Source organism: Fusarium mangiferae (genome assembly GCF_900044065.1).
Source record: "Fusarium mangiferae strain MRC7560 genome assembly, contig: FMAN_scaffold005, whole genome shotgun sequence".
NCBI classification, from domain to species: Eukaryota; Fungi; Ascomycota; class Sordariomycetes; order Hypocreales; family Nectriaceae; genus Fusarium; species Fusarium mangiferae.
In genome coordinates this window covers 877,729-903,293 of record NW_024573925.1, presented here as the reverse complement: position 1 = coordinate 903,293, position 25,565 = coordinate 877,729, and the positions used below count along the sequence as shown (strand labels likewise).

Sequence of the window (25,565 nt, the reverse complement as noted above, 5' to 3'; positions counted from 1 at the left end):
TCCATCCAAGCCTCTCCGCTTGAAAAAATTGATGTTTTATCATCAAAATTAATCTTGATTGTCTTTCTCTGCTGTGATACACGGTAAATCGGGACCGATGCCGATCCGACCACGGAGTAACGTCTAGATACAAAGAGCTTGACTTAAGCCAGTCGAAACAGTCTGATATCTTACCCAACTTGCATCTCCCAGTCACGAAAAACTCACACATCACGAGTATGAAGGGTACGTGCAGTACAGTGTGATCACTGACACACGTAAACAAAAGACAACTAAAACATAAGCTCACCAACGACTCAAATAGTCATATTGCAGCGTGTCCTGTCGGCGTCCGTCACCGTCGACAAGGAGATGATCTCTTCCATCGGCAAGGGCGTCCTGGCATTTGCAGCCGTGGCCCCCGGGGACACGGAGAAAGAGGCTGACCTGATGGCTGCCAAGGTGCTGAGGATGAAGCTGTGGGATGACGAAGAGGGCGGCAAGGTAAGGGAGATCAAAAGAGGCTGGACCGATAATTTCGTTTTGTGGTTTCAAATCTGACTGGCTTTTGTCAAGTGGAAGAAGAGCGTCGGCGATATTGGCGGCGAGGTTCTCTGCGGTGAGTCTCCTTCTCCTCTCTGGTCGTGTGAGGGTAGCAGCAGTGGCTGAGACCTAGAGACAGTGTCGCAGTTTACGCTGCTGGCTAGCACAAAGAAGGGAGCCAAGCCTGACTTTCACGGTGCTGCCAACCCGGAGGAGGCACGTCGGCTGTACCACTACTTTGTGCAGAAGGTCAGGGCGGGTTACATGGAGGAGAGAGTCAAGGATGGGCAGTTCCAGGCCATGATGGAGGTTGCTCTCGTCAATGACGGGCCGGTAAGTTTTGTGAAAGGCTTCTTTTCCTTGCATCTGGGGGTGTCGGTGCTAATCACGGGGGGGACATCATAGGTTACTCTGGAATTGAAGAACGGCGCCAAGACGGAGTGAGTGGCTGCTATAGAAATGTGAAATACAAGGTAGGGAGATAGGCTATTGAAGATACCTTAGACAGGACGGGTAGACAAAAGAGAAAGCGAAGGGGTCACAACAGGTGCATTGACGGATCTGCTATAGGTTCGGTAATAGAGACATGTTTTGGAATCAGCCCTGGCGTCTATAATCAACATGATATGATTCTTGAAGAGTTCAGCTTCCCCGGGCTGTCACATCTTTGATATGTGTGTTACAGCACACAACCTGATAGGGTCAGTTGTCGACGGGACTGTATCCGAAAGTGCAATTATCACACAGCAAACAACAGCCAACACAGCCATTTTTCATGTATTGGCAGTTTCTAACTGGATGCGTTAGCGGAAGGGCTGCATCATGTGCTGTGCAACCGAGAGCGGCTGAAGTTCCGTGTTGTGTGTGGTTGTAAAAGAAGCAATTCAGATCAGAGGTGGTCAAAGCGATAGAGAGAGTTGTCTCTCTAGCTCTCCTCTTTACCGGGCAATTCAATCGGATTGGTCGTTGATTTCTTGCATCGGGATATCCCCAGTAGACGCTACAATGGATGTTGTGCGTTGGTTGGTGGAGGCGTGCAATAGTTGAGTGGGAGGGATATAGGCGAGAAACGGTGAGATTTGATCAGTAGCAAGCAAGACCTGTATGTAAGTGGTTCTATAATTTGTGTAACCATTGTTCAATCACGATTCACTTTCCTTTCGATATGGGGCCTTATTGACTCGGATTACAATGCCCTGGAAGCGTTATTGCAAGGAGGCTTAAGCCCTCTTTGACCCCTGTTCGCTCTCCCCCGCCTTGATGAGAAGTTGGTTTAACCATTAAGAGAGAGTTTTCTCTTTTCTCACTTTTTACTGATTGGATTGGGTTGAATTACTTCGTACAAGAGAGACAGTCTGGCCAAGGTCATGCAGTTATCGTTACACAAAGTGTTATGTGTCCTCTTTAATTGAAACACATTTACAATTACTGCATGACAGGTCATGTATGGATGTATCTGACCTCGAACTGCAGGGCGAGGTTGAGCCTCACACTGCAGAGAGAGTCTAGGTAGAGAGCATCTGTTTGGGCTTCAAAGTTCTCGGCTGAACCTGTCTCGTTTCAGTTGATGATATTTGTTGTTTTTATTAGCATCAGCTGATCCAGTTGTCCCGTCTTATCTCCTCTGCTCATCACCGGTGAAGGAAAAAGAAAACACACCCGCATGCGCAATTGTCTTCTTGGTTATGATATTCACATCCCGTCCGTCTCCGTCCATGCTTGGCTTAGTCCGAGGGATATCGGAGCTGGACCTTGTTCGCGAGTGATTGTGATTCATGAGACATGATCTGATTGAGTCGATTGCATGAACGATAGGCTATTAATGTACTCATTGTGTAGACATATATGTAGTGATGTTCCCGGTAAGAAAGAATTGAACCCTCAGCTGTCAGTCAGTCAATTAAATAGGTACCTACCTACTAAAATATCTGGGCTACCCACTTATAAGCGGCACGATCTTCGGGCTCGCTTGCATCGCGACTTTTCCTCAATTGGCAGGGTAGCTCCCCTCTTCTGTTACCTTCTGTTTGCTTCTGCTCCTCCATAGCAACTCAACACCCAAATACTAAGACTAAACCCCCACGCCGTGATCCCCCGCCTTACTCTTCAATCCTCTCAATCTCAATCTCGAGCATCTCTTCTCTCTTCCGGCGCCTTGATTTAATTCATCTCTATTTCCTTTCCTTTCCTCTCCTCTCCTCTCTTCACCCAATTCCTCCTCACAAACTATCGCAATGGCTACCGAAGGCGACTCCCCCGCGCGACCCCGCGTCTTCTTCGATATCTCGCTCGGCGGCAAGCCCGTTGGCCGTATCACCATGGAACTCTATGCCGACCTTGTACCCAAGACTGCTGAGAACTTCCGTGCTCTCTGCACCGGCGAAAAGGGCATCGGCAAGTCAGGAAAGCCCCTGCACTACAAGGGCTCCATCTTCCATCGTGTCATCAAGCAGTTCATGATCCAAGGTGGTGACTTTACTGCTGGTGACGGTACCGGCGGAGAGTCCATCTACGGCAACAAGTTTGACGATGAAGCTTTCCCCATGAAGCACGAGAAGCCTTTCCTCCTGTCCATGGCCAATGCTGGTCCCAGTAAGTTCCATGATGCCCCTCATTTTGGGCCATGACGCTGACGAATTACCCCGCCAGACACCAACGGCTCCCAGTTCTTCATAACCACCGTTCCTACCCCTCACCTCGACGGCAAGCACGTCGTCTTTGGCGAGGTACTCAACGGCAAGTCCGTCGTTCGACAAATCGAGAACCTTACCACCCAGTCCGGCGACCGGCCCGCAAAGGAGGCTCTCATTGCCGACTGCGGCGAGCTCAAGGGTGATGCCGCCGTCGCCGCCGACGTGAAGCAGCCTGACGCCCTCGGCGACCCATACGAGGACTTCCCCGAAGATTGCACAGACACCCTTGACGCCGTCGCCATTGTTAAGATCGCCACGGCCTGCAAGGAGTACGGCAACACTGCCTTCAAGTCAGGCAACTATTCTCTCGGCCTCGACAAGTACCAGAAGGGCCTGCGCTACATTAACGAGGATCCTGACCTTGAGAACCAACCACAGTCGATCAAGGACGACCTGAAGGCTCTGCGCTTTTCCCTCAACAACAACTCGGCGCTTCTGAACATCAAGCTGGAGGCCTGGGACGACGCTGCTCGCTCCGCTTCTTCTGCCCTGGACGTCGAAGGCATTAAGGACGCCGACCGTGCAAAGGCTTTCTACCGCCGTGGCCTTGCCAACATCCGCCTCAAGGACGAGGAGGCTGCTCTGCGTGACCTGAGTGAGGCTAACACGCTTGCGCCCAACGATAGCGCCATCACCCGAGAGCTCAACGCCGTCCGAACCAAGGCTGCTGCTCGCGCTGCCAAGGAGAAGGCTGCCTACAAGAAGTTCTTCGCCTAAGCGGCTGCAGAGAAGGCACACCGCAAAATAGAGAGCGTCATTTTACTCATTACGAGCGGGATAGAACGCCAGTTGTATTTGAAAATTATAGCCATGTTTCATATGGAATGAGGGCGGAGGACATGATCACACTTTCTGTAACATAACCCATGCGAGGAAAAAGCGGGTTACTTAGGAGTCGGCGCTGAATGAGAGATACCATCGAATTGCAAATATTGCAATACTCTATGACGAGACGATATATCACGGGCATTAGCTTTGTGGTTGACTGTGTCCGCTTTCCAGTTCCCATATTCATGCTTCATAAGTCAGGCAAAGCATCCACGCATGAATCATACATATATGGTTTCAGTGAAGAGGGAATGATTCTAATCATGATTTGAGTTTATGGAGGAGAGTCAATATATCATCTATCCTCTTTTCCTCCAAAGTTCAAGGAGTACCTTATCTATCAATAATGCCGACCATGAAAGGTACCTTCAACTGGAGCCTTCCAACTTGACAGCAAAATAAACATAAATAAAACAAGCAAACAAAGAAATCCAGATATATATAATACAACGACTAAAACGAGGCGATCCCAACCTTCTGCTATGCGAGTATGAAGAAATGGCCTGCCATATCCAAGATCTGGGTAGTAATGACAAAAGAAAGGACAAGTATGAATGAGAGGAATATGAAAAGATGAAAGTGGTGACTCCAAAAAAAAAAAAGTTGTATTGTTCATTCAATCATGAATAACTAGTTCTCCCATCTAGTCATCAAAAGGTATATAAAATGTGTATATGTATATGTATAGATGGATATAAATGGCTTTTTCTCTTTTACTTAAAATGCTTCGAGGAATCTTTTCCCTCAGGACTCTCACCACGGCCTACTATGCGTGTGATGCCGCTGAGGATCGTACGTCCTACACGTCCATTCTTAGACTTGATAGTGTTGCTTGCACTCGCACTCGCACTTCCACCTGTGCTTGCATGTCGTTGCTTTCGTTGCTCCCAGCCTTCTTTGTGGTGATGATGGTGACGGCGGCGCTCTTTGCTTCGTCTGCGGTTGCGTATCGTGTTGTCGTCGTTCACTTCGCTGCCTGAGCTACCGGGTGTGGGTTCGTAGGCGTCGTTCCATGCTGTTGAGGAGCCGCCGTAGGAAATGGAGAGTGATTCAATCAAGGATGCTTGTTCGATGGATTCGGCGACGTCTTCTGTGGTAGCGCAGGTTGCTGTTTCACTGGCACGCTCAGTTTCGACCTTAGCGAGACAAGCGTCGGCGCGTTGTTGTAGAGCGAAGCACACGTCGTTAAAAGCGAGAAGCTCCTGGTCCACCTCCTCTTTCTTGTCGTCAACCGGTCTAGCGTCCACCCATAGCTTGACAAGACTCGCCAGGTTTCTCGTGTCGTCAATCAAGTATGGAAGACTGGGGAAGCCCTCCTTGGAAGTAGGACTTAGACGGCCGAGAATAGTGACTGGTGTGCTGTAGCCTGCAGGAACGAAATTGGCGTTGCGGTCCGCTGGGATACTGCACACTTGGTCAATATAATCACGAACAGATTGTCTCTGTACATTGAGGAATCGGTTCATCGGCTCCATCCATTCCTCTCGCTTTCCAAAGTTGGACAAGTTTGCTAGCTTTTGTAGTGCCTTTGCGATAAGTGTGAATGTTCGTTGGGCATGAGGTCGAGGGTGGTCGCGTAGAAGGTTGAAAAGTTTGGGCGACAGAATAGCTGGACAGATGAAGCGGAGGAATAGGAAACCAGAGACTGATGTGTATGTGACAGTGCGCAAGAAGTCTCCATAGCGATCTTCAGCAACTGCTCGGATGTACTTGAGTATATGTCGTAGCTCGGGAGGTAGTCGGTTGGCTGAGTTAGCAATGCACTTCCACACTTCAGTCGTGTAGTGGATGAGCACAGTCCAATGCTGGTCGAGATCCGATTCGTGGGGGATCTTGCTAGGATCGACTTCGCAGTCTGGATTGATCTCATTTATCTCAAACAGCTTCTCCTGTAGGATCTCCTCAAGATACTCCTTGCCCAAGCGGCGCATATGAAATTCGAGTGACTGTGTGAGGAGAGAGTTGCCTCGAAACAGCAGGTTCGCTTCTCCAGCAAGGGACTTGCTCATATCTCGTACGATGAGTTCACGATCAGTTGCGGCGTCGATAGAGTCGTTCGACTTCAGCCGGCTACTGAATCGATATTTCTTCATGGTGGTCTGGTTACCAATGCCATCGATCTCATCCTCAACCAATGCCATGAGCCATTCGCTAGCGGAACCTGACACTTGGAAGATATTGAGGAATAACTCGGCCAATCGACGTAGCTGTCCCGGGAGAACCGCCGATACCTGGTTCGTCAAACCTGCTGGAAATCGGTGCAATAAGTCCGTGAGAGGTTGGTATTCCTTGGACAAAAGCACAACATGCTCATCGTGATTCACTTTCACTAGCATCTGTCCAACCGATTGGTGCTTCTCGTCAAATATCTGAAGCCACTGCTCGCTGTCCTTCCCGCGGTCTAGTTGGTCGAGCGAAATGTCGACGGCACCTACTACAAACTCCTGCAGATTGCGTGTTCGAGGCAGCCCAACGGATGCTTGGAGGAGATTACTCGAGCTGTCCAGGTTTCCTTCCACTCTCTTCAAGACGATGGATAATAATGGCGTGGTTGGTGGTAGATCGGTGAATTCGCACTCCTCTCTCCAAAATGGGTTCTTGGTGGCTGTCTTTGTTGTTGTTCGTGCCCTCACTTCGCCGTCTAAGATAACTTCCGCAAGGTAGTTTCCAATTAGGGGGTCAGGTTCCGATCGTCCGGGTCGCTCTGGAATTGTCGGCTCAGTCCCTCCACCACCGCTGGGCCTAGCCTTGATCTTTGCTTCAGTAACCCTAACACTGATGGTCTTTTCAAGCCTGAAAACTTCGCCCTCATACTCTGATTCAATATCGTCAAGTTCCACAATTTGTGACGTGTTAGGGTCATCAAGCCGGTATATGTCGGGTACCGCAAATGCTCGTAGTAGACAAAGCCAAACTTCGAAATGAACTCTGCTGTCGAGGGCTAAGTAAACGGGTCGGAAGATGGAGAGGTGAGTAGATGTAGAAGAATAGATTGGAAATATGGCAATGCAATATTCTTCGTCGAGTACTGTGCGGTCAAGTTGTTGAACTGCGCACCGTGAAAGCTGTGAAAGGTCGATGATAGAAAGAACCGTGACATCATTCTCTGTCATGAGCTTGAACTCGCCACTGTCCTGTAGAATGCAGGAGACTCTCCTCCAGGATGTCGTGGGTGATCGGAGGTCTCTCGTGGAGGGTCTCTTGACAATCGCCCGTGGTGACACAGCCAAACCCTTGTCCCAAAGCATCACCTTGCCAACCTTGATGATATTCGTAGGCTTGTTCTTTTCCTGTGACCAACCATGTCTCTTCAATTCCGGCCTCATGGGCGTCACCTGGTTGGCTGGTTTCCCATTGGCAAGCTTAATACCCGTTGGACGTAATTGCTGCCAGCATAGTAAAGCTGCAAGCCACAAGTCGAACTCTTCTGTCACTAAAGGACATATTAAGATTTCCACTGGAGGTGACATGCACACCAACTCCAAGCATTCCTTGGTTAGTTCCGGATAATCGACAGGGAGGACCCTGCAGCCGCGCAGATCAGAAACAAGAGGGATATGAAAGGGTCCATTCTGCCCTGAGTCAAACATGAGACAGCCCTTCTCCTCTTCAATATAAGCAACGCCACTATGCCAAGGACCGCCCGTTTCGCCTTGATATTCAATCTCGCCACGCATTCGACCGCATAGAGTTCTCATAAGAAGCAGGACCTTGTTTGCGTCATCAGTGGCTATGGGTAATGGGAGTGAGTCGACGGTAGGTGGGGGAGAAATAAGAGGTGAAGTAGGCCTGGATGATTGTCGCTTCATAAGCCTTCTTGACTTTTTGTCTTTTGTTGGTACTAATGATTCTCGCCCCGTTATGACAGCGTGGTGTAGCGAGTCTAATGAACTGAGCTGTGGCCTTAGCTCGTCTGAAGGATGTAATGACCCCGAAGAGCTCACACTGCCAACCCGGTGTCGTTCTGAAGTCGGCGGTGGTACACTTCTTTGTGCCAGCATAGAGGTATCCATCGTGCGCGTCCTTGGCCGGAGGCTACCGCTCGTATGCCGCAGATGCTGTCTCGGAGGGCTAGATTCGCTGCTCTCGTACGACTCGCTGAAAACTTCGTTGAAAACCATGCCTTGTCTTCTTGTAGGACCCGGAGGTATAGTCCGGGGCGAACTCTGCTGTGAAGAAGCACCTCTCTGGGACTGTTGAGACTCAGCAGTAACACTGACAGTTGGAGGCTCGACGGGATCGGGTGTGACAGCGCGAACGGTGGAGGTGGCATTTATCAGCGTATGGCGAAAGGCTGACCGCAGGTTGGATGCGCTGGAGCGCTCCATCTTTGGGTCCCGGGGTAGGTTGAGGTCGGAGGTGGAGGCCTGGTTCCAGGATGTGGCATCACTGGAGGTGCCAGATCGTGAGTGGTCTTGTTCGTCCATGTTTGGCGGTCGCAAGCCTAAGCCATTGTGTGTCCACGTCCACATACAAGCGCCCGTTCCGCATTGAGGAGAGAGAAAGCAATGACAGTTGTGGTTTTTGTGTGAATAGGTCGGTGCTTTTGGTGATTGATTGATTGATTAATTGGCGGGTGGAGGTGTCGAGGGTTTTCTTTGTTGCTAGTCAAGGGAGAGGATTTAATCGATGTGATGGGTTCGATTATGTTGACCTCGGTAATTAATGGCTTGAATATGGCCGTCGATTGCAGCAAGATAGTGCGACTATCTTGGTTATCGTCAGATGCAGTAAAGATTGTTGAGATGAGGGATCTCTCGCAAATCAGTCAATGACTGGTTGCGGGGAGAGGGCTTGTTAGTCTAGAGTCTGGGCGAGAATCGCAATGGAAGCTGGGAGGGGAACACACCTAGCACACCTAAGGTAGTCTACCTTACACAGCAGCTGTGCCAGTACCAGTCCACTACAAATGAATTGGACATGCACTAATCGACCCGATAAAAAACTGAAGAAGAAGCCAAGAGTCGCAATGATCCAATAAAGGAATAAGTAGAAAATAGGTTAGATGTAAGTAGATGACGATAAGTGCGGGTGCGCTCAGACAATGAATGGGTTCTATTCTCTCTCGTCGGTTGTTTTGGAACAAGAATCGAATTGCGGTGAGTTCGATTACCTATGCTGCTTATAGAAGCAAGACAAGACAAGACAAGGTCAAGGTCAAGTCGAGACAATGGCGGGAATTGGAGAGATTAACAAGGCTAAATCCAAGTTAAACGTCGCCACACACGCAACGCACTTCAGCGACACACTCACTTTAAGTTAGTGAACGCCTCTTGTCTGTCTGTGTCTTCTGTAGGTAATAATGAATCCAAGCACCTCCACAGAGGAGCCAATGACTTTGCCTGTCCTTAAGCTCAGGCTTAAGCGCAACTGGCCCTTGTTTCTCCAACCACCCTTGAACGCTGTCAGTGCCAGAACTTGGCTTGACTTGACCTGTAGGGGTCTTGAAAGGGCTTTTGACAGGATGAAAACAGCCCGGGTCTGCCTTGCTTGGGCGATAGTAGACAGGAATACGTATTTTGCAACTGCCGGAAGCTTAAACCATAGTATCGTGGGATAACATCAGGGTTGTGCTCTTTTTTCTCTCCGGTTTGCATATGGCCAGGCACATTTTGTAATCAGGTCGACTGACCTGCTTCTTCTGTCTTGGATCCGGCTTCGAGAAGCGGGGGATAACTAGGGACGGTTTTCGCTGCCGATCACAGCGCAGAATGGAACGCCATGCAGCCTTTTCGGCTTTAGTTTTCGGGCGAGCCATCATGTCCAATCGTTTACCTGAACAAAGATGCCGAGACAAGACGGGCCGTGACGATACCCAAGTATGTACCTAAGCTGTCGTACGTACCTAATTCCGTGAGGCCACTATCAAGTATCTTAGCTGCTGACGAGTCTGTCTGTGACTTGTCTCAACTACACAATGCATAGTCACCTTCAACTTCCTTTCATTCCTTTCCCTTCCAGAATCTCAGACTCAGACCCGACGCAGTGGGGGGGAGAAGCAGCAGGGTCTCCCTGACAGATGTGCCCTGCAAGTCGGATCCCACTCTAAGACCTGGCCTTGTCCCGGGCACGCAACGCAGCACGCAACAGTGGAGGACGAGTGTGGAGTTGGTTAATGGAAGAGAGCGGATCTTCTTTGATAGAGAGTTACAGTGCTAAATTAGGAAGTGGCCTAATTCCTTTACCGTGATTGTATGATTACAATATCAGCACATATGATGTATTTAGTACGTATGAAAGCAATAGTCAACTGAGATATTACTAGTATTGAGGCCGCCCGAGTATCCTATCCAGTTCTCATTTCAGAAACGAAACCTTGTTGTCCTCAAAGCTTCTCTGTATCATGCACTGAGACTCTGTCCGACATGAGAATGGAACCAAGGACCCGTCAGACTGGTTATGAGTTGTCCACCTGGTTGATAACCCAACACCAACAGCACCAGCACCTACGGCGTCACATCAAATTCCCTGCTCCCAGGTTTCATCCCAAGTCGTCCAGCGTTTCCAGTGTTTCCATCAAATCCCGGGCAATCACCCTGTCCCGCCGAGCCAGGATCTCCGGATGCTTTCCTCCCTCCCCAAAAAAGAACATTTTTCGGATGAGCTTTTCCAGTAAAGGTTCTTCTTGCGATTGTGCAAGTGACCCTTATCCTGGCTGCAGACCCGCTAGCTGGGGACAGGCCTTCAGATGATAAATCATGGTCGATCCAATCTCAACGTTCGTTAGGCTTTCGTGGAGAGAGCTGATCATGATTGTCAATGACTCGAGTTGATGATGATTCTCGGTGTCAAGATGCAGAAAAGAGCGCCTCAGAGACACGCGGGACAGGGAATATAAGTTCCTAGCATGACAAGGCGCAAGCCATAAGACGGCCATAACATGGGAATAGTCAGAATGTCACCCGGCAAGTACCAGTCTTCGCCCGCAACGACGGGCTGATATCCCACGCATCTAGCTTCTAGCATCAGCAAAACTCAAACTTGAGCGCCGCTAGTCCAAGAATTCTCTCGGAACCAGCTTCCTAGCACCAGACTTGATCACATCTCCCTTCCAAGACAATCTCTGAGTGGTTCGGCGTACGAGATCTGTAATCAAAAGCATGCCGGGGTTGATGACAGCCAAGAAGCAAGATCAAGCTGACAAAACCGTCAGCCCAACGGGTCAAATCCAATGAGATGATGGGAATTCGTGTTCCTGGCATTATCAAGAGATACTAAGATTTGAGGCCTGCCCTGCCCACATAGATATCTTCTCTTGTGACCAACAGTTCTTGGCAAGGCTAACAAAGGAACCCCCAAGGTCTCCCCAAAAGCAAATAGGCCCGTCAAAGCGTTCTCCGTGGTCTAGTTATCTCCGATATTCACGATACTAACTAGTTGCCTGTGCCCTTATTACTCCTCTTTTCTCCTGAAAATCTTATCCGGATAATATCTGTGAAAACGGGAATAACTTGATGTTGGGTTGCGGTTCAGACCCCTGAGCTCTGTATGATCCAACGCCCGCTGCTGACATGGAGCATACATATGCAAGAAAGATGTGCATAGAATATTGGATCATATGAGGCTGTTGGTTCCAACAACACTGGGTTGGCTGTCCCGTCCCGCTGGCGTGGGACGATCCCACGTGTGGCATCTAGAAAAACTTTCATCTCCATATTCTTTGCTTTTGTCGATGCCTGGGTTCTGAGATGAATCTTACGTGTCATCGGGGAGCCCTGTCTTTTGAGTCTGTGCTATTGCTTCTCCATGAGTCACCAATGCTACCATGTATCCGATCCATTGATGCAAGCCTTGCTTACACGAAAGCCGCATCTTACATACGTCCAGGATAATTGTTTCTTTTTCAATATCAGTCAGGGGTCAAGACCATCGTGTCAACGTGTTCCAGCGTGAGAGAACCATTTTCGAATGCCGGGGACCAATCATTCGAGAGCATCATGGTTCCCAAGTTTAAAACCTGCCTGACATGTCCCCATTTGTGACCTCCTGCGACCCCAGGTAATCAAGCACAGTCCATCTCTTGACCTAACCCAAGAGTCTTTCGAAACATCAGCTCACAAAGTGCAACAATTCAGGCAACACAAGTTTCCGAATCACACCGCTTCTATTGACGAGTGTCTATTCGATGAGCCTAATTGTGTTTCCATGCATACATAGCCTTCCTTCTCGGGGCTTCGTCATGATATTACATCCTTGTCTCATGTGGTGCCACGCAATCGATCCAAGTGATTTATGTCAAAAAAAGGAAATCATCTTAATCTTCCAAGATATACGACTGTCAATCAGGGCATAGAATCGACATGTTGCTTCTTGAGGCCTGCAACAAGGTTACATATCATATTCTAGAAACTTGTACCATTGCTCATGAGACGAGCCCCACTAGCTAGACCATGCTGAAGACTATGATTTCACCACGAGAGCCACAGACTTCTTCATCATGGTCCACAACAGCTGCAGTCACCGTTTCAGAACTTCGTCATGCCAAGAATGGTCATATTCGTGCTCATCTTGTACAGAAAGACTTCCCTTGATCGACAACAAACGCGGTACTGGTTACACGTAACATGTTAACATGCCATCTCCCTTCTCTCAACGTCTGATGCTCAAACTTTCCATGGATATGACACAACATCATGATTCACCGTGTCCTTTACCCGCAAGAAATCACCCAGGCGAAACTGAAACGAACAAGATATGTTGAATACGTAACTACCAATTTGGGCAGTTTCTTTGTATTTTCTCGCGTCAGAAAAGAAGATGAAAAAAAAAGACCAAGAAAGCATGATCTGTGCATGGTGCCTGTATCGCGCAAAGTCTCGACGCCTGGTGAAAACTCTCTCTTCCAACTCCCATTGCCAGATCCCAGTATCCTCATTCTCAATCCCTCCCAAAAAATGTCGATGCCCATACGGTATCGAGGTCGAATAGAATAAAAGTTAACTAAAGTCACCAAATTGTATAAAATATTGCATTTGCTGTGTGGATATCATCGTTTCTCCTGCTTGAATAGCGTACTCCTGTCGTGCCAAAAAATGCAATTAACGAAGGTGAGTTATCTCAATTGGGCTTGCAGGACCACTGCGAACATGGCTCAGATCACTGCTACCGGTTCGTCGTAGGGCCTGGCTCATGGTCTCGATGTTCAGATCACCCCCTGAAGGGTTGAGCTTGAGGTTGTTTGTGCTTGTCGGGCTACCAAGAGGTCTTCGAGTTGGACTCAACTCGATACCCTTCATGCTGCCAGGGTTGCTTGTGGGAGGGCTTGTCTCGGGTCCTTGGCTCGACACGGGTGATCGAATGGGCGAAGGCGAACGGTTGACCGCTGCTGGGAGAGACGTAAGTCCTGCAAGGTGGATGCTGTCGCGGGAGCTCGCAACACCGGAAAGAGGGTTGTGTTCAGCCTGTACAACATCGGCAAACGAAATGAACGAGAGCCGGCGGACATCGGAAGAGTCCAAGGAGCCGTAGTTAGAAGCGTTGTCGGCCGAGACAGCCTCTCGGTCAGCAAAGGAAGCGAGCTCGGCTACCCACTCGCTGGCTCCAAGGTCGTACGAGGGAAGAACATTGCTGGCTCCTGTAACAGTCACAGCCGCGGGTTGATGCGAGCTGTGGGTTACAATCTCGACTGTATCAGGGTCCAGCTTTTCGTTCGTGATGGCCTCGGACGCATCGTCAAGAACGGGAGGAATGTAGTTTTCGGTCTGAATATGTGTAGGGATGGCCGGAGAGTTGGGCTTGAGCACAGTGCTATCCTGGACATCACGCTCAAAGATCTGTGATGTGGCTGGCGAGGAAAGTCGTGGAGAGCCGGTGAAGCCGCGACCTGGAGATGAGGGGAGGGCAAAGCTCTGCTCGCTAGCAGGAGGCCATGATGGCTGTTTCGAGGACAGCTTGGAAGCATCTCGGGATAGAGGTGGGCTGGCAGGGTTGGAATTCGCGTTGGAAGGAGTTTGTGACTCAGAACGAGATTCCGGTTGGGATTCAGACTTGGAGTTGTTTGTGTCGGGCTTGGAATCAGACTTTGTAAGCACAGAGGGCTTCTTCTTGCCGAGGCCGAACAAGCTGCGCATCTTGCTCTTCCCGTCCTTCTTTGTATCTTCTCTTTCATCGGCCTCGCTGTTGAAATCGCTGGCTCGAGGGGTTGAGTCACCTAAGCGCTGGTCATCGACAGACTCGGTGTTGGCGAAACGGTCATCGCGGGTGATGGTGGCTGCTTCGGCGAGACTCATGTTGACAAATGAGCCCAGATGTTGAGCGTCTGAGTTTAAGCGTCGTCGACGGTTTTTGGTGATAAACTATATACGGTAGAACGTTTGCAGCTGCAAAAGACTGTACGGGACTGCCCAATAAGGTCGAGTCAGTAACGAAAGTCGTGGAATGCAAATCTGTATCGGCAAGTGGGAGGAGCAACGACAGATGACAGTCAGGCGGGCGGGCAGAAGAGATATTTAAGTAGCGAGCGTGAAGTATCGGATGAGAAAGTCGGGAAAAGCAGAAAAAACCAAGTCAGATGTGATGTGACCTTGTGTAACTGAGACTTTTGACTCTGAGTTTGGCGTTGGTGCTGCCCTTTGGATGGGAGAAACATTGAATATTGGATTAGATAGCACCTCATGGAACTTACCTAGGTATATCTGCCCTGTAAAACAGTCCGTAGCTCCCGGTACAATACTGGGGACTCCGTAAACAAAGACCCGCAACGGCCAGCGCTAACTCTTAGGGACCTGCTAATCGCGGCAGTGCCGTTGTCCGCTTGACGCCGTCTAGGTCTGAGGGTCTGCGTGATGCACTTGAGTTTTTGTGGCTGATGGCTCTAGAGAGTGGCCGAAACAACAATTCCAAGATTTTCTCGATGCTGGCTGACTTGGGTTGAAGAGAGACAGAGAGAGTCGGAGATAGATTGTGGGTGAGTTAGGTACAATGCTCGGCAGGGCAGAGCGGGCTGAGACTTTGGGCGCGCTATGGTTACGGCTGTAGCGTATTCGTAGGTGCCAAGGGACTCGGGAGGGGAGGGAGAGAGAGCACTGGAGGCGCAAGCGTAGGTACAGGTGCAGGTGCAGGTACGAAGACGATAAACTAAAATAAGTTTATTGCTTTTGTCGGATGTCGCTCGCCTCGTTGCCCGTTGTAGGTAAGTTGCAAGGATGCTTCGAGATGGATCTTCTATTTATTGTCTGCCGAAATGAACAATGAAAGGGAGACAAAAGTCAGAACTCGAGAAGAGGGGGATGAATGGAAGGATGAGACGAGCTTCAAAAGGCTAAGAGAAAAGTAAATGGAATTGATAATGACTGGGGGGGCTGACGGGCGGCGTAGGTGGCTTTACAATTCGTTTTGGAGGTCAAGTCAAGCTTCAACTTTTCCCAAGATCAGCGCACTTTGATCAAGGCACGGGACCAACTGGAGGCGGGATGATTGCACTATCCAGGGCATTTATGGGGCAATTTATGTGAGTCGCACAGATGAAAGCCTCCACCGTCTGCAGGGACGAGAGATTCAATTCCATGGATGGATCCAACGTAAACGATGGATGCAAGCTGGGAAAGGGTTTTGAACCACGGGACCTTTGCCAACTTGGCCAACGGATGATGGACGATGGGCGATGGACGAGAGAGGCATTATTAGCAAAACCTGCTTGAAACGGTAGACATCGAGATGCCATGCCGTAAAAGCGATACAAGGCCCCAGACTGTGACCACGTTTTAGTATCTCGTCCTCCCAGATGCTCTTCTCTTTCTGTTGGGTCTTCATGTTGTGATCCTACGTTTGGTGTTACGTCTGTCTCCAATCCATCCATAATATGCATGCACGCACTCGACATGGGACTCTCGTCAATGCAAGTCAGGCACCATAGCCTGCCTGTATCAAAGGGACTTTCTCCCAATAGTACCAAGGTCAGCCCTGGGCTGCCTATCTTAGATGCTGAGGATCTGATCCGATGGGTTCAAAATATCCCTTCACCTTGAAATGACATGATATTGCTTTCGCTCTCTCCCTCGTGCAGTACAGTCACAGCATTGATAACATGTGATGCTATATCAGTCTTTATCACTCCATTTCCCTGCATATTTTCTCTCTGCCTTGGAACAAGTCGGTTGGGTGTTCATGGTCACCAAGTTGGTCACCTCTTATCACATCCCATTACTGTCAATCACCAACCCGGCTACAGCCCCGCTACCAACATGGACCTCGTGACGACTCCTTCAGGGCACTTTCTTCGTCTTGCCCTGGCGGAACAGGCTAATAAGGGATAAAGATCCGCGCGTATCTGCATCAGAGTAATGACCAACGAGGAGGGAGAGGGAAAAGTCTGCCCTGCTTTACCCACCGTTGATTGCTTTTTTGGTTCCGAATATCAACAACACCAAAAACCCAATCTGAGATGCATCATTGGGCTTCCAATTCAGCCCCGTTTTGGCTACTCAAGCTCTGACAGGCCCCATGTGCCGACCCCGTTGACCCCTTTTTCCCTGCTATAATTTGCCACTGATAAGGGTGACTGATTGATCTTCCACAATTTCTCCATTTCTCTGGAATTTTCTGTAGATCTCCATGGCCTGGGAGAAATGAAACAAGGGACTCGTCAGCTTGAAGTTTCATCTCATTGCACTGACTGCATGTAAGCGGGAGTTAATGGCCACGAGGGGTCAACGTCGAGGGGCATTCCTCCTGGTGAAGAGCCGACGTCATCAGCCTACGAGTTTGGAGCTAACGCGAAGACAGCCAGGCCAGTTCATGCCATGTGACTTTGGAGCTGGATCAAGCACGTGACTTGAGCCATAAGGTAAGGTGCCTTAGGTAAGCGTAGCTGTGGGTGGCAGAAACTTCAGATCGTCGACTTCAGGTGGTTTGCAGGGTCCAGCGGTAACCACACGATACGCCAATTACCGCGGCCAATCGCTTTCAGCCCGGTCCTCGAGGTCCATACATAGTCAAACCACATCTTCGGTCACTTGTATAACTATATCCTCGTCACGGGACCCTCGACGACAGCCCATCAAGTCACAATGGAGTTTCGAAGCCTCGTCCGACCAGCCGCCAGGCTATTCAGCCCTCGTGCTGCCCTTCCTACCGTTCCTTGCCGTGGCCACAAGACAACAAGCCGAACAAAACGATCTTTAAAGATTGCCCCTCACGAGTCCTTTCTCCCAGACCGAAAGGCAGCATTCCCCGCCTCCGACTCTATCATCTACAACCCGCCTTCTTCCGAGGCCTCTCCTCTTCACACACCTTTCATCTTCCTCCCACATAGCGATCCCCGCCGTGCCGCTCTCACACGAATGCGACATACTCCAGGATCTCCTCTAGAACCTATCGCACCCGGCAAACTTGCCCCAAAGATGGACTATCCTCGCCGCAATCCTGTATACAACCTCAAGGCTGAGGATATCAGGGAGATGAAACGACTAAGGGCAGACGATCCCGTTACATGGAGTGTGAAGAAACTGGCTGAAAAGTTTGGCTGCTCGCCTGTTTTCGTCAAGATGGCTGCTCCTGCACCCAAGTCGCACCTTGAGGGTCTTAAGCGCAAGCAGGAGAGGAGGGAATCACGATGGGGTGCTATTCGAACCGCCGCAAGAGAGGACCGCAAGAGGAGGACAGACATGCTGTACCGCGGCGAGTTGTAAGGGGTTTATTCTTCGGTGTGTCGGCGTGGCACAGTCTATCAGACTTGTACAAACATGGAAAATTACCTGAGTTGATGTAGGATTATGGTCATGGAGAATGTAGTGAAATGCGAATAGTGTTGATTCCTGCCCAACGATAGGGTAAAATCTGTATAATTTCCAAATACCAAAAACTCCCTGAATACAATAGGCTATTGTATTTTTACCCGTGTCTCCCTATCTCGTGTATCGTGAGTGGCGTATGCCGACGAGTTTATGACATTCAATGCCCAACAATTCTCCAATTGTGTCCCAAATGTACCCCTTGTTCCCAGATAGCAAACAATTAAAGCTAATCCAAGAAGTAGATACACACCACCTATATACGGATTCGTAAAACCAAACAAGTAAAACTATACAGGGTCACTTTTGTTTCAATCCAACTTCATCTCAGTTGATCTAGTAGTCGACGTTGATGTGCGACGGCTTCCTCCAGCACTTGAAGATGATGAAGAGGGTGGCTCATTCAAGAGATCCTTTTCACCAGGGATCACACGGTTACACCAGCCGCACCAAGAACGACGTTCTCCTCTAACCTCTCGGCCGAGGATACGACTACCGCTGGTGCGCTCATCATCCCACTCAGGGACACAATGACCAACACGCACCATGCGAACACGTTTGCGCTTCACAACACCTCCAATGCCCTCGATCTCATGGCGAAGGTAGCCAGGGCCGAGGGACGGTGATGGTGTGCGCTCATGTGTAAGCCGGAGCTGGTCGATGAGTGCATCAACCGGAGCTTGTTGCGGAGCCGGAGTCGGAGCCACATTGCCGTCCCGGGCGTCCTCGGCGTCGCAATCTACTTGATGCTCAACTTCTTTGGCGGCACAGCAATCTGCTTCGCGGCCACACACGACGCCACGAACGCCCTCGCCTATGCCTGTTCCAAGGCCGCCGAGAACCTCACCGTATTGGTTTCGCCAACGCCATATACTAAGCCATCGGTCAGTATGAGAGTAAGCTTCCTTCGGAAATTAAAAACATACCGCTGATAGTCATGATCTGCGGCACGAATGCTTCGCCCACATGGCTGGCAGAGCCAAACGCCCTCGTCGGCGCACTTACAAACGTCACGCGACACCAACTCAGATGACAGTGGTACATCTGAATCTACAGGGGCCTTGATAAGAGTGGCTATAGGTGCGTGAACACAAGGTTTGCAGAGTCTCCTATGCCTCTCCTTGAGGGCGACGGAAGCCGGTGGCTTGATGGCGCAGTTCTGCAGAGTTCATGGTCAGTAACACGCGATTGGGCCAAAACTCGGCAGCTCGCAGATCGCTGTACATACCCGGCATATCACATCGCCGCATCGACGGCACTCGCCAACCATGTCGCGAGCGCAGTCGCCTGATTTGCCATTGTAACTGCGCCCATCTTCCATGTAGAACCAATTACCAGCCCGGGCGCGGTAGCGAAAGGTTTCGGAGCCATCAACGGGGACTTCTTCGTTCTGGCAGTGGAGGGTAGAGTTGATCAGAGTAGTACGGTACTGAATGAGGCCATGATGGACGAGTCGACAGGTACGCGAAAGAGCGTCGAGTGTATTAAGGTCGATAGACGCTGCAATGGCTTCGACAACACTGTATGGGGGGTTAGTGGGAGTTGTCATGACATGTCAAAGTCGGTATTCAAAGAAGCAGCAGATATCATGATGAAGGTCAACAGCTTCAGCCACGAATCATTCAAAGCATTTGGACAGAAAATTGAGTGAACAAGGGATCGCACTCACGGATAACACTGAAAGGCGTTGGTAATGGGCGCCTGGAAGGTAGAAGAGTCCATGGTGCCTAGCGGCTCTGGGTTATACAATGAATGAGGCCAAGGTCCATTCCGGCTGTTGGCAGACAACAACTGGAGCTTCCTGAGAAGAAGAAGATGCTGATCTTTTTGAGAAAGCTCACTCTGCTGGGGGTCGTCATGATGAAGAGGACGAGGAGGCGGAATGGGCGGCACGACCTCATGATGAGGTGTAGAAGCGGCACGAGGATCGTTGACGGTAAAGCCGCCAGGGCCCGCTCCAACATCCTCGTCCTCCTCCAAATCCACAAAACGCGCCATGGCTTTTTTGGGGGTGTTTCTTTTGTTTCTTTTACTAGTGACTTGCGTCTTGGCACATGGGGAAAACAGTAGGTACAGTGTGAGCCCACGATCCCCAGGATCTGATAAGCAGAGGGGATAGGATGGGATGGGTAGGGGGGGGCTCGAGTCGGTAAGAGGGGGGTCCGAGAATGATAGAACCGGATGTCGAAGGCCGGAAGAGGGCCCGGGATGCGGAACTTTGTCTGATCGGGGCTAGACACGGCAGAGAAAGGTATGCAAGAAGAGAGAGATCCAGAGTAGGTATGAAAAGAGAAGGTGATGTTTAGTTACAGAATAGGACTAATGATGTCTGCAGGGGAATGAACTGGAACTAGAATTGGAACTGGAACTGGAACTGGGGCTATGATGAGTGAGAAAGAAGTGGGTTATGTTATGTTATCAATGTTACCAACGGCGGCCGGGAGTTGATGAAGCGGGGAGACGGAGCGGGACGAAAGAATCACGGAGGTAAAAGGAAGAATGAGTTATGATATGAGCTTAGAAGCAGCCATTGAAACTGCAGAACAGAGTAGTTCTCGGTGGATCTGCGTAGAAGATCGTGAGTGAGATTGAGGAAATGGAATGGAATGTGAGTGAGCGAGTGAGTGAGCAAGCGAATGAGTGAGTGAATAGTGGCAGTGAGATCGATTGCATCAATGAGATTCGTCGATGATGCGTCAGTCACTTGATACCAGCCACAGCTCGACCCAGACTCGAATCAAGTTAGATAACGACCCCAAAACTAGAAACTAGTATATCTACGGTAAAGTCCAGGACCAATTCCTGGAGCTTGTCAGAATTGCCAAGAATAGCATAACCCTCGAGTTCAGAACCCGATTCAAACCTATCATGGAAGCGAGTCTCGTCGTGTCTCGTCTGCCCCTCTTTGTTCCCGAGAGCTCAAGTGGATCTAGTGCTGTCAACTTTTTAGACATCCATGTACAAAAACAATTGGATACATGCACCTGATACGTATGGTATAATCCGGCGGTGACGGCTACGATGTCGTGCTCGAGCTGCAATGTAATACTATTACACCGAATAAACAAAAAACAAAAAAAAAGTACAAAAATACCACTCCCTCTTTATGGACTTGTGCAATGTCACGAGGATACCCCACGTGTTTTTTTACCCGTCATGAGACGAGAAGATTTCACTTGTTGGCATCATGCCAATCATGCAGGGGGTTCACCGTCCAGTTCCCAACAACGCATCTCGTTACGTACAACAACGCTGTATTCTAGAAAAATACCCAGGTCTAGCTTGCATTGCATTGCAATGTGCGAGCAGAAAATTGCGACACGGCTGTTTAGATCGTTCCGGTGTCGGGGGCCATGACAATCTCATCTTATCAATCTAATCTCTCTTACAGCTTACCCCATACCATCATGACTTAGAGACCTATTAGGAATAGTTGGGCGGAGTTGTTTGACACAGAGATATTCGGAAATAAAGGGGAGTTATTCTTTTATCAGTTTGAGTTATTTCTTTTGCATTGTGCGTGTAAGTGGAAGGTTACGGCGTCACATACCCCAAGTAATGGAAATATGACAATTTCTCTACCTGTTGTTAGCAACACACAACCCTCGTCACATTGTTTTCGCTCTTTTGGATATCAAAAGTTCGAAACATGGAAAATTCGGTCTCTAAATTGGCTACAAGATACGCCTCCAAAAGCAAGAGTCTTGTGGAATTTCGAATGTCCTTTGATAGATGCTTACCAACATGTCATTATAGACCTCAACCAACAGACTCTTGGAAATGGAGTTTTATATGATTCACAGCCAAACAATATAACAACCACGAAATGACACCTCCCCAGTCCGCAAAATTCTGCCAAGATAAAGAGTCTGGGTATTGCAAGATGCAATAAGGCCCAGCGAGCAGGCTGTTCGCGCCATGTATGCACGGGGATATGGCACATGGCTCAACATTCGAGATCTGGCGTCTGACAATGACCAGCTTATTGGAGACTGTCTATCAAGCATCAAGGGGCATATCCAAAACACCCAGTATTTCCTAAAGATAACAAAGGCGATGATGTCTTTACAAATGTTGCCATAATTCGAGAGAGATCAACCTGGGCTGCCACGACCGATACGAATCAGGTACCGCCATTTGGTCAGGGAGCAATAGTTCAAGTTGCTTGGGACAAACCGACACAAATAAACGCAACTCTAACGCCCGGAAACTTAAAAGAATCTCGAATGGACGTTGACGGTAGAGAGAAGGACCATATACCAATATTGATCCAGGCGTGGGCGTACATCCTCTCAACACGGTGTACAGAGTTGATCCACGAGGCACAATTATCTCAGTCTTGGCCATACAACGTTAATCAGGACTCCGGAGCACCCTTGAGTACTGGTGATTCTTCTGTCGAGTTTGTATTGGCCAAGCTGAAGAGGATGCTGCTCAAAGGTGGAGTGTTGTTCTATCAAACGATGGTAGCTGGGACCCGACTATTCAAGGCTCGAATGGCACGCTCCTGTATTTTCTGTGGTCTATAAGACTAGCTAGTACTGAACAGGTCCATAGACTTATCAAGATCAGTTTTGTAGTATGATTAACGCGGAAGGGAATCCAGCTGCAGCAAGACATATCTCATGGATGAGTCTCAGTTGGACAAACTCCTTACCCTCACCGCAACACGAGAGGGCTGAAAGCAATCATATGCAACGTCTTCTACGAACCTGATATTGAGTGCAAAATATGTGGTATCTACTCCATTGTTGCAATGTTCCTTTGCATTTTTGAACCAATCAACTAATGACAATGCCCTTTTGCGAACCCTCATCAGACGTGATCAGGACATTGATGCCCTTTGGACCGGTGCCTTTTTAACATGTGCCCGACAAAAGTGTTTAAAGAGGGCTCAAGCAGCTTAATGGGATATAGATCTCAATGCAACAGCCTAGACAAACAAATATATGTCTTTCGCTCAAGAACTAATCTCAGCCTTCTAAGGCCTGGAAGGTCAAGTTTCTCTTGCAGATGAATGCCGGTTACTATCCCTGAGCCCTGGAAGTTCCTATACCAGCCATCCCATTGTTGCCTTCCTCCCATTTGCACTCACAAGGCGGACTGATACCAACTTGGGTATCCGTGAGCATGTATTCTGTGGAGGCGATCACTGTCTTGTGTATCTTGGATTTACTTGAATATCTAGGGACAAAGAAACGAGGAAACAAGGCTCGGAAACTGCGACATCGTTCCGCTTAAAGTGTAGCCCAACAACTGAGAGTTGCGGGATTGCTGATATTGATTGCGACGATATTTACACTGAAGATGAAGACTCAGATATGGTAACACGGAACATATTCATATGGCTCCGGGTAGCGCATGGCCTCAGGGAGCAAGGAAACATCGGACCTTGATATAAGATGTTAAAATAAACTCAGTAAAAGGTATCCTGAATCTACCCTAAATTGATCACGGGTCACTTAGGTCTTTTTATCATTTAGGATCAAGATCCTAGGTTTTCTTTGCTCCTCTAGGATGGATTCCCTGTCGCTGAAAGGCAAATTCGAGAGCATCCTTAGATAGATAATTTCGAGGATGGTGACGACGATGACGTTCCCAACAACAGCTATACTGGCTCTACGGCAGGAATGTCAGGTGTTGATAGATGGTTGTTGAGAGCATCAACTCGAGGATCAAACTCAATATGGGTGGACGTAGGATTCAAACAAAACAAACTCCATTGATACGCGGCCCATATAGTGACGCAATTTCCGAGATATCCGCATCCAAAGCAAATGGTGTCACAATCTCAAGTTCCCGTAATTCGAACAATATCGAGCCGCGTCAAGAGCAGAAATCATGTTGATATTGATTACGAAGGATCATGAACCCCCATCCCGTTTCATGAAACAGAAACAAGCCGATCCAGAGAAATGGCAAACAGGATGAGAAGCTGCAGCTACGTAAATTAAAAATGCGGCGATCCGGCCGTGCAGTATCATAGCGGCATCCAACGAGTGGCTCTCGCAAGGTAAACGGGCATCCAAGCGTGGTGAGTAGCGCTGATGCATTGATTCAATCCTGGGCTCGAATCAATTTATATGAAAAAGTCATCTCATCACCGAAGTGCATCCATCCGTGTAACTGTGTGTGCCGTTATGAGCCTCAGAGGATTTACAGGTCCAAGAAAGTTAGTTATAATCCCTGTTGACGGAAACACACTGGCCATGCTACTAAAATAACACTCTTTTGATACAAACACTCGGAACATGCCTATTACTACACCATGTCCCCCGGGAGGGGGCTGTGTTTGTTTGGAGGGAAAAGGGTGAGGCACAATTGCAGCATCTTCAGGAAGAGATTATGCTTGTTTTGAGTGTACATACATGGACGAAAGAGCGCCATTCGTGTGAAAACAGAGACAAAGTGCATGAACTCTACACCTCAATTCGGGTCGTGGAGCTGTTTCTGAAACAAGGGCGAGGCAAGGTTGGGGAGTCATGAAACTTGGTTTTGATTCATCTACAGTAAGAGACGAAGCGCTTGGACCAGGGCTTCTCTCAGCATCACCAATCTCGTCACCTGTCATCCAAGACTTTGGTCTCTGAAGAGGAAATCTTTGCGGGCGGTCTGCCCGATCTGTTACTTGGCATTGTTTTGTGTGAGAAGAGAAGTTGAAAGAGGCTGAGTATCTTGTAAGTGGTTCAGGTTGAGATCGTCAAAACAACGATGCAACTGAACCGAGATCCAAAAGTAATAGTATCGATAATTCATGATCTACTGTAATACACCGTTTACTCGTATTTCTGATATTCCCGTCATATGGAAAAGCAAACGATAAACCCTTGTCTCCCCCATGTCTCTCGGAGTCTGGTGCGACGTTAAAACCCCGCCCCCTTGCAACCTCCACTTTATGCATATTCCCATGCATCGCATCCCTGCATACGATCCTTTCTAGAGCAACCTAGCCTTGACAATTATTCCGTTAACCTCACCTCACCTCACCTCAACTGGATCTCATCACATTGTCACATCACAAACAACGAATCTGTTTGAGCGGCAAATTAAATTACTAGGAGGATCGGCACTGGACCGAATAAACAACTTCAAACTTAGCTCTTCTCTCTAATCATCATGAGCCGTCTCATCCATATTGTTTACCAGCAAGTGCTGGCCCGTCCTATTTTTGGATCTGGCGGGAATAGTTTCACCGTTATACAGTCGGCCATATACCAACAACCGGTGAACGCTTGCTGATTCCAAAAGAACCGAGGCAACCGGACAGAACCATCAACAAGTCCCCATCATGAGAGAACTATTTGGCTTGGCTACCATTGGCTCCCGGATAATTCATCATGACCAGATGGACGGTGACAGGGGCCGTCAATCCCTCCACTATCTGCTGAGGACGCGAGCCTTGCATCTGGGGCCCATGCTATTCTACGTCTATCATCCAGTCCACAAGGCAACTCGTCCTAGGCCCTCGAGCCTAATATGGTAATGTCTGTCCATGCTCAGTTATCCACTTGCTTGCTTCCAAACCACGTCTCGTCTATACTGATCCTAGAATCTCGCTGAATCAAGGCACATGAGGGGGCGCCTATATCCATCACGTCTCATGTTGAGACCACTTTAATTAAGTCCCGATCGATGTCAAGGATGTCCGTTTGCTCCGCCACCCGTCAGAGTTTGACGCTGAGGTCTTTGATACTATACTGGCAGGCGAGATGCCTTCTTAAAGACGAAGCTGTCGCTGCTTCTTTGGAGCCCAATTCTTCTTCATACTCAACTCTCATTCATTCTCTTTCCG

At 49.0% G+C, this 25,565-nt stretch overlaps 6 protein-coding genes across 6 annotated transcripts; 3 read left to right on the top strand and 3 right to left on the bottom strand.

Annotated features, from left to right (window-relative positions):
• Window positions 1–218: 218 nt before the first annotated feature.
• On the top strand, window positions 219–966 carry FMAN_07230 (putative DTD1-D-Tyr-tRNA(Tyr) deacylase activity; the record flags this gene model as incomplete). The annotated part of the gene is made up of 5 exons (XM_041830827.1): window positions 219–225; window positions 305–483; window positions 556–598; window positions 662–855; window positions 928–966. The coding sequence occupies 5 exons, from the start codon at window positions 219–221 to the stop codon at window positions 964–966; spliced, it is 462 nt and encodes a 153-aa protein (XP_041681452.1).
• Window positions 967–2,756: 1,790 nt separating this feature from the next.
• Window positions 2,757–3,932, top strand: FMAN_07229 (putative CPR6-member of the cyclophilin family; the record flags this gene model as incomplete). The annotated part of the gene is made up of 2 exons (XM_041830826.1): window positions 2,757–3,114; window positions 3,172–3,932. The coding sequence occupies 2 exons, from the start codon at window positions 2,757–2,759 to the stop codon at window positions 3,930–3,932; spliced, it is 1,119 nt and encodes a 372-aa protein (XP_041681451.1).
• An 824-nt stretch (window positions 3,933–4,756) lies between these two features.
• FMAN_07228 (uncharacterized protein) lies at window positions 4,757–8,470 on the bottom strand (the record flags this gene model as incomplete). Its single annotated transcript, XM_041830825.1, has 1 exon — window positions 4,757–8,470. One exon carries the CDS (start codon window positions 8,468–8,470, stop codon window positions 4,757–4,759), a length of 3,714 nt encoding a protein of 1,237 aa, XP_041681450.1.
• Window positions 8,471–13,081: 4,611 nt separating this feature from the next.
• On the bottom strand, window positions 13,082–14,272 carry FMAN_07227 (uncharacterized protein; the record flags this gene model as incomplete). Its single annotated transcript, XM_041830824.1, has 1 exon — window positions 13,082–14,272. The coding sequence occupies one exon, from the start codon at window positions 14,270–14,272 to the stop codon at window positions 13,082–13,084; it is 1,191 nt and encodes a 396-aa protein (XP_041681449.1).
• A 2,778-nt stretch (window positions 14,273–17,050) lies between these two features.
• On the top strand, window positions 17,051–17,671 carry FMAN_07226 (uncharacterized protein; the record flags this gene model as incomplete). The annotated part of the gene is made up of 1 exon (XM_041830823.1): window positions 17,051–17,671. The coding sequence occupies one exon, from the start codon at window positions 17,051–17,053 to the stop codon at window positions 17,669–17,671; it is 621 nt and encodes a 206-aa protein (XP_041681448.1).
• Window positions 17,672–18,084: 413 nt separating this feature from the next.
• On the bottom strand, window positions 18,085–19,771 carry FMAN_07225 (uncharacterized protein; the record flags this gene model as incomplete). The annotated part of the gene is made up of 4 exons (XM_041830822.1): window positions 18,085–18,646; window positions 18,700–18,932; window positions 19,002–19,293; window positions 19,443–19,771. The coding sequence occupies 4 exons, from the start codon at window positions 19,769–19,771 to the stop codon at window positions 18,085–18,087; spliced, it is 1,416 nt and encodes a 471-aa protein (XP_041681447.1).
• Between the last annotated feature and the right edge of the window lie 5,794 nt (window positions 19,772–25,565).